The following is a 12,364-nucleotide window of genomic DNA, read 5'->3' as shown; positions in this document are numbered from 1 at the left end:
CCTGTGTTTCCAGGAACTACAGTGTCTCTGCCTGCCTCCTTACTCAGCATCGGAGCTGAAAAGACAGCCTTCCTCTGACAGACTCACATAAATACTTCTGCACATGTTTTTGAAAATCATGAATTAAAATAATTTCTACAATTACATACCCTAAAATACTTAAATTACTAGCTTAATATTACTTCCCTCTTTCCTTAACTGAATATTGGATGTAATTCCAAGCACAGAATGTACACTGAAAGTCCACCTGATGCTTTCTGAAGAGCGGGCTCTGAAGGACCCCATGTAAGGACTGTAGGACTTAGACATACACACACTTCATTTATTTATCAAACCATAAAATGTTGAATGTATCTACCTACCTTTCTTGTCAGTGGAACTTCTATTGGGACAGGAATAAGTTCTGCCAGGAGACATCCATAAAATGCCACCATAAACATAACTGGATCACTATTAGGAAATACGAGAGCTACCTACAAAAAACCAGTAAAATAGGAAAATACTTTTTGTCATTTGGTAGATAGAGGGGCTGCTTTTTCATTTGTGGAAAAAAATTTTCACAACAATGTCCAGGTTCACAGATAACCAGGCAGAGAAATACTAAGTATTGAGACAATGTATTATTATAAGTCACAGTAATGATTAATTCACAATATATTATTACGGTATTTTATTACAAGGCTTTCTTCAGCTAAAGCTGTTCCTCACTATTTCATCCACAGGGACCACTTCCAACAGCAGCCTACCCGGTCTCCAGGCTTCAGCAGGGGCTCATTCTTAGTGGTTAGCTTGTTTAGCAGGGTATAGGCTAACTTCAAGCTTCGACTCCACAGCTTGCCTGAAGAATAAAAGAAGAAATTAAGAAGCAGAAACTAAAATTGTTAACACTTAATTGGCAGATCTCAGTCCCTCACATATGCACTAAGCATGATGGTATCAGAACAGTTGTCTGAGTCCAAGTACAATTTAGAACTTGGCTTCTTTTTGGTTTATCTCTTTCTTTCTTTTTTTTTTTTTAATTCTAAATGTAAAACTAAACATGCTATTCTAAACAACACTCAAAGCTCTACTGCAAATTAAATTACTGCAGCTGCTCAGCTATATTTCCTGCATCCTTCCTCTGTGAGAATGCAAACAATAAAGTTCAACATTCTAACATATTATACAAGGAAATGCTGCAGTAAGCTATCCTGAAGGACAGAGTTATTTTCCCCAAAAATGTAATTTACTATAATACTTCTAGGTCATTAATACAGGCAAGTTTCACTTCCCACCATTAACATCCTGATTATGCTCCTGAGGTATGAGTCTTCTCTATAAAGCTGTGCAAGAAGATGTTAAAATGCAATGTCTCCTCTGGGAACCTGAAGAATGCATTATTAGTCATCTGTTTCTACCTCCCAGTTTACACTGGGCTATTTTTAGTGGTTTTTTTATGAAAAAACCCACACAATTCTAAGAGATTTACAAATAGCCACTTGGAAAGAACCAATATGTTTTGCAATAAACATTTTCTCTTCCTTAACTTCTTTAAAAACACTGAATTCATATACAATGAATTTATAATTTACATTCCTACAGCAATCTCCAACCATGTGCTACAAGCAGAGGCAGCCCTCTGAAGTAAGGCAAACTGTTTCATGATGAATTCCTCCTGGCAGCTGGCTTCAACACGTACCATAGGTCAGGGTATAAATGGCTTTCCCAGTGGTATCCAACGCTGTCAGACAAGGGGCTTTGGACTGGGTGGTTCCCCAGCGCTCCAGGGCAGCCAGCAGTGAAGGGGGCCAGTTGGTCACAACCCCCAGGGGTTCCCCTTTAAGTACATTCACTTGGTTTCCTTCAGGCTTTGGTTGATTTGGGTCAGGCTGTTGCACTAAAACCAGAGCACAGTAAAAGGGCAACTGTCAATCCATACAAAATGTGTAAATTACACTTCACAGGCTATTCTCTGAACCATTCACCTCCTCCTCACAGCTATCACTACTTCTCTGCTTTCTGATGATGCTATGCTAATCATCTGTTGCCTTCCCAAAAAACAGTGACCATCACTTCAGAGTTCTGATTCCACATTATCGAAAAAGCAGAATTTGAATCTCTAGCCCACTACTCTCTACTATGGAAAGCTGTTTTCTGCTGCTTGTTCTCCATATCTATTTCAATGAAAGCTGCCTTAAGTCAAGGAGGGTTATCAGAAACAATGGCTTCAGTGACATCTGGACACTGATTTTTGCTGCACTGGACTCTCAACAGGGGATGAAAAATTACACTATGCCTGGCTAACAATGTATTTTTAAAGAAAGGCCTTCTGTTAAAATCCTGCTCCAAGCTGCTCCAGAAAGTGAAGCATCTTGATCTTAGTTAGCAAAGTCCTAGTTGAAGTTAGCAAACACTCAATGTAGGCAACCAGCAAAATCAATGGTTCCAAGTGATGCTTTCCACAATTACATGCACTTCAATGGAAGTTCATCTGAAGCAAAAGACTAGAATAACAAAAACATTTTATCTTTCAAGTATCAAACCAATAGTAGGGGAACTCTAGCGGCAGCTGCTCAGAAATGTCACAGTGAGGTTGAGCTTAAGATTATCTTTCACTTGTGATAACATAATGACCTTCCTTGCTCCACTGTATTAATTTTACCATAACTTGTTTTCTATTCAGAAAAGAAACCAACATTTGCTAAGTATCAGCTCTGTCATGAACCACTTACACTAGGAAAAAAAATGTATCTGAAAGAAAATTAACCTTCTAGCAGCTCTTCAAAATCATCCACAAAAAACTCCTTCAAAGGTGGGCGCTTCGGTCTTTTCAAAGTATTTAGAAGCTGCTGGATTTTAGAGGACACTCTGCTATTCACTGGGACACCTGGCAAATGGAAAAGATTCATTATTTATCATATATTAACCAAAATACACTAAAACACACAACTTTCTGGTGGAAAAGTCATTCAGGATGAATACCTTGTTTGGAAGAAAACAGCTTTAACTAGTACAACTTTCCTCCATGGATTTATTTGCTTTCAAACAGTACTGCTCCCTGGCTACCTGGCTGATGCAGATACCTTCTCACACTTTATTTTAGCTTTTCAAACCCCTTCATGAGATTTCAACTGAAACATGAACAATGTCCTGTTCTCCAGGAATCTAGGCATTTACTACACCTTAACATTCATTCAATTTGGAAAGCATCAGAATGCTTGGAAAAATTGAGTGAATAATTCAATATTTTAGAGGGCTTGCAAAAATAATCAGAACACAAAACATGTTAAATGCTGATTTTCATTTGTATATGTTAAATTAAATGTAAATATATGTTTTTATATATATCAACATGTAAAGCTCTGAGGCAATATAAATTCAAGATGCATATGAAGATACATATACAAGGGGACACAGATGGAAAGGCAGGAGGTCTATAATGCAATCACCATCTGCAGTTTCCAGGATGCTGCTGCTGTAGCCTCTGGGTACTCCTCGCACGGATGCGACCTGCGGGCACTCGTGGTGCAGGTATTCCACCAGTCCAGTGGTCACATCAGGTGGGGCAGAATGGTTCTCTGCAGAAATGCAAGACAGACACAGGAGCTCATCAGGCACCTTAAGAATCAATCAAACCTGCTTCTTACATGAGAGTATTTCACAAGTCCTCACAGGGGATTGAGAACCTCCTTATAAACTGGAGGCACGAGCCTGCTTTGCTTGGAGCTGTGCCCCATTTCCTCCTGGCTGTAGAGCAATGCTTAGGGAATGTCACAGAATGGTTTTGGTCGGAAGGGACATCAAAGCTCATCTTGTCCTATCCCCTGCCATGGGCAGCGACACCTTCCACCAGACCAGGTTGCTCCAAGCCCCGTCCAACCCGGACTTGAACACTTCCAGGGATGAGGCAGCCACAGCTTCTCTGGGCAACCTGTGCTAGTCAGGGCCTCACTATTCTCACAGGGAAGAATTTCTTCCTAATCCAAATCTGCTTTTTTAATTTAAAACCATTCCCCCTTGTCCTATCACTAACTGCTCCTGTAAGAAGTTGCTATCATCATTCCAAAAATGTAACTGTGGTTATAGAATGGTTTTGAATGGAATGGGTTAGGAAATGGCAATATTTTTGAGAAGCCTTTAAACAACAGACAAGAAGAATAGGAGGACTGAAATATTCAGAATCCTGATAAGCAAAAATAGGAATGCAGCAGGGAAGAGCTGGAGAAAACCCTGCTGCCCAGGGCTGGAGCTGCCTCTGCACAGTCCTTGGAGGACCTCAGCATGTCACAAATCCTGCCAGAAAAACTGCAGGCAGAGTGAGATCTGGGCAGTGCTGTGAAATACATACATAATCCCCCACTCTGAGGCAGTGATCAGCCCCAAAATAACAAGTGCTTATTGCACTGGTCCTACATTTCCAGACCTGATACACAAGCCACAAGTCCAGCTCTAAGCGGTTTTAGAGAGAAAAACCAGGAGAAAAATTTAAATACATTCCCATCCTTTCCAATGGACCTTGCTGCAACGCCAATGTTTGCACTGCAGAGACTAAATTCCTTTCATGAGGCACATGAAGGAGAAACTGTTACTTCATCTGTCAGAAAAATGCTCTGGATTCAGTAACCACAAAGATGACAACTGTGTAAAGCTGACCTGTGTAACCACTGCCCACAGAGTGGCCATGTATACACCTGCCTCATATATATGACTCTCACTTTGCTCTATATTTTTGAAGTTGCTTTTTTGTTGGTTTTTTTTTTTTTTCCCTTGGCTTTCCCAAAGTACCAAACCATAGGCTTCCTGCAGCATACAACTTGGCCACAGAGACAAGTGTACCTGGTTCCCACTTCCCACCTGACAAATTCTGCAGGGACTAGCAATGTCTCACTATGTATGGAGAACAAATAGGTTCCATTTTCAGGATTTGTGCTCAGATAAAAACCACACTAGCTTAATTAATCATTTGAGCATTAATAAATGCCCATGAAACCCCACGCTATTTGTTTGTATCATCCAGAAATACCATGGCACAGCAGGGTAAGATAAGTGGTAAGGAGTTAAAAAAAAGTGTGAGGAGACTTATGACTTCAAGAAGAAAGGTTAATTGGATTCAGACTGAAGGACCTTTCCATTAGTGATGACAAGAGAGAGATAAATGCAAGAGAGTAGTGTCCAAAGGAAGAACAAATGGGATATGACAGAGAATTAAAAGCAATGATGATCTGTATTTCCAGCTGCTCTAAGAGCTAAGGTGGGAAATACTCCACAGTTGATATGGTGATCTTGGAAAAAAAAAACCAGGACATAGCACTAGCCTTATTAATTAAAAAAAAAAAAAATTATTACACAAAAGAAAAAAAAAAGCCCCCTGACATACAGGGTTGTCCTTGCTGCTATTAAGTGAAAAACAAACATAATGAAAATAATGCACATTTCTATCTGACTCCACTAACTACAGTAACCTTGCACTTCCAACAATGCAGCTTACTGCCTGGGAACTTAGTTTGAGCTCACCATTAAAAATGCAGGCTGGAGAAGATTAGCTGTAAGGGAACAAGCTGCTAAATTTAAATTCTCCAACATCTCAAAACTGTGAATAGCTATTCAGTACATATCCAAAACACAGAATACTTCAGTAGGGCATGGCAATTAAGATATGTAAGATGCCTTTCAGATTGCTGATATCAGCACACTATCTGAAAAATAAATAAATTCATCTTCTATGCTCTAGGACAAATCAAAGCCCCTTTTAGAAAGTATGTGAGTATTTATCACAAGTCATAAAAGTTTGCAGTGTAAGAACTGAGTAAGTTTTCATATTCTTGTGAACTAGGAAAAGTACATGCAGAGAGGAAAAATGTCCCAACTGAACTGATATTGGCCATGCATGAATGTTACCAAGCTAGGAATGAAAACTGATAGGACATGGCAAGCATTGCAGAAATGAAGACCATTCTTATATGAAAATGCATCTCTTTTTTTTTTTTTTTTGGTCAAAGGCACTGGAAATTTTATTTTTATAAATATTTTTAATAGATCATCTTGTAACAATCCCTGGGCCTTCCTTCTAGATATTATAATTATTTCCCACTAATGGAATTTTAAACTTGCATACAGCCCAACATTAAACTGCTTAAACGCTGGACTCTGAACTCTTTAGTAAGGCCTTGATTTTGCACACAAGGTATTGATTTTGTACATTGTAGATTAAACATTCCTGACAGACAGGTCTATCTGGCCTGGGGCATGAGACGTAACAAGCCGCTGTGCTACATTTTGGGTATCTTGCAAGTTTTTACAGCTATATTAAGAATTTCATCAATCCCAATTAAGTTTAAAAGGTTAGCCATAATTGACTTTGTAATTTAAAGGAGTTAAACATGATTTCTATTAATCCATAATATGAACTCCAGAATGGCTCAAAGTGAAGTGGTGGCAAATTTCCTCTTTCTTACATTCACCAAGGACAAACAAAATTGCAAATTTCTCATTATTAATAAGCTTGGAAATGGGAATATGGAAAAGTTAGGTTTCTTTAAAGGTTTTGTACAAAGAGCAAAAAAACTTCCCTAATGATTAGTACCTCTGATTTTGCAACCTTCCCAAAGATTCTAGGTGTTTTCTGTCTTTTGGGTGCTTATCAACTGAATCCTGTCTGATATACACAATCTGACTTTATTTAGGGTAAATACATGCAGATTGGAAAGCATGCACCAAAACCAGGATTCCTTTGAAATTGTGCTTTGGAATCCACTAAACTGAACCTTAGTTTCTTGGTAAAGCAAGCATTTTACCAAGAAGAATGCATGTTCAGATCTCATGAGCAACTGGCTTGGGTTCAACACATATACATCATACCTACCTGGTCTGTGAATGGCACATTTTAAGGCTATTCACAGGTATCTCCTGGTGAAGACCTTTGTGTTTAGCCCTGCTTTGGGATTTGTAATCTGATTTCATTCCAACCACACCGGCAGGTTTACTGACCTATCTGCGTGTGTGCCATGAGATCTGCAAGCACAGTGGCAGCAGTGGTGGCAGGAGCTGTATTGGAAGCAGCAGCAGGTTTCCCTCCAGGATGAGATGAGGTGGAGGATGCAGAGGATGAGGTGGAGGAGCCCTGAATGACCCGGTTAAGCCAGGGCTCTACGTTGGAATGGCTCTGGAACGGAGTGGAGCTGATCCGCCCTTGCCGCCGCAACGAGCCCTCATCTTCTGATGCTGACGATGTGTCTGTGGTCAAAATAATGATGACAGGCCTGTAATGGGGGAATGGGAATGACCCAGCACCAGGAGCACGGTGTCCGGCCGTGCTCCGCACGCTCCGCGCAGCCGTATCGCGCGCTACACGTGAGGGGCGCAGGCCGAAGGAACGGGACATTCACACACACAAATCCCCCTTGCTGCTGTTTTTTGGGTTAAGACAACAGCTTCTACACATTAGGGCCAGAACACACTGGGAGCAAAATTTCAATTACCTTCAACATTTGGAATGACATGAGAGTTAAAAAAGGCTTCTAGCTATGGTAGAGGATCAGTGAGCATCTCATCCCGTCCCTACGCCACTGAAAAAATATTTCTGTTCTGAACAGGTAAATTTTATCTCATCACACCTGAATAAAGCCCTTCTTTTTGTTATTGTTGTTGTTGATTTCCTTTTTTACTCTTTTTGAGGGGAACGGAATTCTTCACTTTCCGATTCTTCTGACAAATTATTTTGAGAATCAATTCCTAAAAAGCCATGGTGCTCTGAAGTTCAATGAAAGAGTAATTACAAAGCATGTATTTTAATCACATAAACTGATATTAATAATACACAGAAATGCTTAGTAAAGCATCTTTATTAGAAGTCCGACAAAGGGCTCCTAATTTTATTACCATCCAGTTACTTACAACTTTCCAGATGTTTCCCTTTGGAATCTTTCCTTATTTATTGACCATCCAAGAAAAAATAAAAAAGTAATTCTAAATATCAAGAAAAATATATCCCTTGTGATTTTGAGAGAAAACCAGAAAGCCTTATTACAGAAAAAATCCTGCCCTCATAAAGAAATTGCTGAATTTTAACGACTTGATCTGTTACATGCTTTATATAAGGTAGTGTCAGTTACTATAAGAGTCCCAGACATGGAAATCTGGGGTTGGTTACATCAGGAATTCTGCAACCTTAATTTTGGCTATTTTTGAATCCTCTGGACACATAATTGTTCATCTAGATACAATTCCATATACATTTCTTGAAGCAACATAAAAAAGCTACTCCTCATCTTGGGCAACTAATTTCAGTTACCAGCTCTTTAATTTTCTGATTTTCAAGAATATGTGCCTTTCCAATAACTCCAGACTAATTTCTCTTAGGAGTTCAAAATCATAAAAACAAAAAAACCCATTTCATTAGAATCCCATGATCTTGAATGCGTTTTCAAAGTTAAAATTGTAGATATCTCATTATTTGACCTCCCTCATCAAACATGACAATTTTGCATGAAAACACCCAGACAACAGATCTCTGAGAAGACTCAGCTGTGGTGCATCCCATTCCTGGGTCCATGTCTCATATGATACTTCCAGTCTGCTGCCACATTTGGAGTTTTTGGCAGCTGATTCCATTTGCTCCTGGGAGAGAAGCCAAACCTGTCCCATATTGCTTGAAACCTTCCCTTTATTTCAAGCAGAAAGCAAAAATAAATAATCCCAAGAATATGGAACAAGATGGGACTATGAACAGCCAGGAACTGAAAAAAAAAACCAAACCAAACCACCACGTCTTCCATTTCTAATCACTTCAGAAGAAATAGAACTACAGAACAAGCAGGTTCTCAGAGAATACATACTCTGATAGTATCTCCTTACTCAGACTCAAGACAAATAAAGTCTGTGTACAAAAATGGAGGATCTATTGTAAAAGCATTCTAATATCAAAACATAAATACACCATGAAGTAGCAAGGTCACCTCAGCAGTAGCCCTGTGGCAGTGGCAATGGTTAATGCATGGATCCTGGTGTGTGGTGACAGAACAGTGACAGAATACTGTGTGCTTGGCTACCAGCTCTTCCTGGCTGGGAGCTGACCCAAGACAATCACAGAAGCCACCCCTCTTTAAGCCAGACTTGCACAAAGGCTCAGCTCCAGTTCTGATCACAGGAAATTTGTGTGGGAAGGATCAGAGGCTCAATAGGACAAAACCAGAAGTACGTTAAAATTTTTGGAAGGATGACTGATAAAAGTAGTTCCTTTACTGCCAGCCAGGAGTTGGATTTCAATTCAGCACTGTGCTGAGACCACGGATTCACAGAATGGTTTGAGTGGGAAGGGACCCTAAGGTTCCTCTTGTTCCACCCCCTGCCATGGGTACAGACAATTTCCACTATCCCAGGCTGCTCCAAGCCCCATCCAACCTCAATGTAAAGAAGGTGAATCTGATGCTTCCTTCCTGGTACCTGATGGTAGCTGTAACAAAGTTACAGCAGTTCAGTTACTAATACCAAAGCATATTTTAATTGCATTAACTCCTGCCAACACAAGGACTTAAGGCAGTGGGTGAATGGCTCAGGATTAGATGCTCAGCGCTACTCGGGTTTTTGCAACTTTGGATCCCTCTTGCTGAGCTTGCAAATAAAGGCAGGCCCACAAAAAGACAATTATTTTTATGATTTGATATAGCTGAAGAAAACACATAGAATATTTTTGAATGTTCTGGTTCCCCATGATACAGAACTCATCCAGTGGCCCATTCTCTTATAGAGATAAGGGGATTTCATAACACCTTCTCTTAGAAAGAACTTGACAGATTCTAGAGGCACTTAACTCTTCATAGAATATCCTGAGTTGGAAGGGACTCATGAGGAATACTGAGTCCAATTCCTGGCCCTGCACAAGAGCACCCTGACAATGACACCACATGCCTGGGAGTGCTGTCCAAATGGTTCACCAACTCCAGCAGGCTTGTGGCCATGTCCATGTGGTGGTCACACCAACAGCTTTCAGCTCCTATTATTTAAGGTACTACTGCACCCTGCTCAATCCCAGTGTGAGCACACTTGGCTTCTTTGCTGACCACCTGCACAGGCATGTTAGAAGATGACAATCCAGCAGCACAAACACACAAAAATATGCAGATTCCATGGCCTCATCTTGCTCTGTACACACATGTACACATGCCATGCCCCAAACTCTCTGCAGGTGAGCAGGGCAGCTTTTATCACAGAACTTAACATTGCCTCCACAGCATCTCAGCTTCTTTTTAATAGCTGCTCAGAAAAAAAAAAGATACTTGAATAAAAATACTTAGCATATCTTCTAGGTAAAACCATTAAGGGTCAAGACAGACCACATATAAGAACACAGAGGATTACTGTTTATTAACTAGTGAAATAATTGGAGAATCCACAAAAATAATATACTTACATGTGGGACTAGCAAACTAAAGTGGAATTCTCTTTAAATGGGAAGAACAGAAAGAAGAAATACAGCTCAGAAAGCATACCTGAACTCTTCTTTCTTAACCCATTTCTCTAAGGGGGTTAAGAACTAGAAATGACGGAGAAGAGCAGTAGAAGTCAGTGTGCTTCTGCTCCTGGGCCACATTACAAAAGACACGTGCATATTCTCAACATAAAACATCTTAGGAAATCCCTCTTGTTCGTATACAAGACACCAGCCTCAAACTACTTGGCTTGCTAGCACAACATGTTATATGACTGTCTTAACCTTCAGAAAATTCACTGTGAGACAACAGAAGATTACCTTTTCCCCCTAAAAACTAAAAGGCATTCTGCCATAATCAATCTGAACAATTATAATGTGTGACTTTCTGCCTGTTTCAATCTGCTCACCACTGAATAGCTGAAACCATCTGATGAGTGCTCTGCAATTAATACAGCAACTTAATGCTCTGGTCTTTTCTTCAACTTTTAAAAGAAAACCTTCTGCAGTGTGAAATGAGGTATTTTCAGCTCTGACATGCTTGCCTAGATTACTTCCTCTGAGTGAGGTATGATGTAAGAGAACATACTTAATGCATAAAGGGTACCTGCTCACTCTGTGACTGCTTTCAGGTGGACTTTCAGCAGCTATGCTATCTCTAGATGAGACACTAAAAACCATGAGGAAAAAAATCACAGCATAAATCCAACCAAGACCTGATTATTGGGAAATACTGTGACACAGAACTCCAGTGCAACCTACTAACAACTTTGGGCAGGGCAACCTTCTGCTACCCCAGGCTGCCCTGCTGGGATGGGATAGCCACAGATTCTCTGGGCAGCTCTGTTAATTCTCTGTGCTCACTCAACATGTACCTGGAGGGGTGTATGTCTCTACTGAAGAGTGCACCAGGACAGAGCGTCTCTTCGAGGGCATGGGCATCTTCCTCTCTTTATATTTTGCTAGTGCTGCTTGTACTGCTTCAGTGTGGACATCTAGATAGAAAACAAACAAACAAAAAGGTTAGAATTTCAGTTAGTCAGGAGGACTGACTCTACACTACTGCCTCCAGCTCCAATCCAGTGTAGAAGCAATGGTTACCCAAAGCTAAAGGAGAATAAGCAGGGGCAAGTTGATATATTTTCCTCATAAAATCAGCCTGAAAATGCTCTGTGAGTAACATTTTGAAAACCCCCCTGACATAAACACTGCAGTTATAGAGTACCCAGTATGTTAGTTTTGAACTGTCAGTTATTTTCATGAGGGGGAAATTTCAATGCTGATTCTGTAAATTTGCAACAGCATTTGACTCTTCATCCTCAAAATCCAGGAAGGAAGAAGAAGAGCAAGTACATGCATACTTGAAGTTCTTACAAAACAATGCAAATAACAAAACAACAGAAAAAAGAGATTAATGGACTTAATGATCAGAGGTATTTTCCAACTCTAAAATTTAAATTCTACAATTCTATATGAAGAATTAGGGAAAAGATAGACAGAGCTTTCACTTTTCTGAAAGCAAAAATTACCCTAAGACGCTCAAAGGCTATACTTTATCTTTTCTAATTTTTAAGCCAAAACTGAGATTCAAGAGGAATGCAGCATTCAATCAAGACCTCACTCAAGATAAAATTTAATGTATTCCAGTGATTCTTCAGCAGCTTTTTTCTCTTTAACATCTACATTCCAATGGTGTCAAAAGATGAAACTTACGCAGGAAGAAAATTCATGAGAAGTGAACAGATGTTGAGGAGGAATGAGGCAGACCAAAAATAGACTCTGACTTACCACCTAAGACTCAAACTCATGAAAAGCACAATACAACAAGTATACACTTAAACACTGTTACAATGGGCTTGTTGCAGTTTAGGAATGGCATTCTCCCATCGAGTATTCCCTCTAAAAACACTTCAAGACAGACACTGCTCACTCGCTTCCCCCTCTCCCTCCTCTCTGTGG

General features: G+C 40.0%; 1 protein-coding gene across 11 annotated transcripts in view; it reads right to left on the bottom strand.

The window, feature by feature from the left end:
- The window catches only part of DIP2A (disco interacting protein 2 homolog A), a 75,714-nt gene that overhangs the window by 28,146 nt on the left and 35,204 nt on the right, over positions 1-12,364 (bottom strand). For 8 of the 11 annotated variants that reach the window (XR_012056826.1, XR_012056827.1, XM_072931641.1 and 5 more), the window contains exons 4-10: positions 11,281-11,400; positions 6,967-7,212; positions 3,429-3,557; positions 2,747-2,866; positions 1,679-1,876; positions 747-838; positions 363-473 (exon numbers count right to left, since the gene is read on the bottom strand). Coding sequence is in view for 9 of the 11 variants with exons in the window: in XM_072931641.1 (XP_072787742.1) it covers positions 363-473; positions 747-838; positions 1,679-1,876; positions 2,747-2,866; positions 3,429-3,557; positions 6,967-7,212; positions 11,281-11,400 (1,016 nt within the window). In the remaining 2 variants the exon portion in view is untranslated. The remainder of the gene's footprint in view (positions 1-362; positions 474-746; positions 839-1,678; positions 1,877-2,746; positions 2,867-3,428; positions 3,558-6,966; positions 7,213-11,280; positions 11,401-12,364) is intronic. The other 3 variants (XM_030277926.4, XM_030277923.4, XM_041717270.2) reach the window with 1 other exon arrangement.

Source organism: Taeniopygia guttata, chromosome 7, assembly GCF_048771995.1.
Source record: "Taeniopygia guttata chromosome 7, bTaeGut7.mat, whole genome shotgun sequence".
Lineage (NCBI taxonomy): Eukaryota > Metazoa > Chordata > Aves > Passeriformes > Estrildidae > Taeniopygia > Taeniopygia guttata.
The sequence above is the reverse complement of the archived record's forward strand: the minus strand, read 5'-3'. Positions and strand labels throughout refer to the sequence as shown.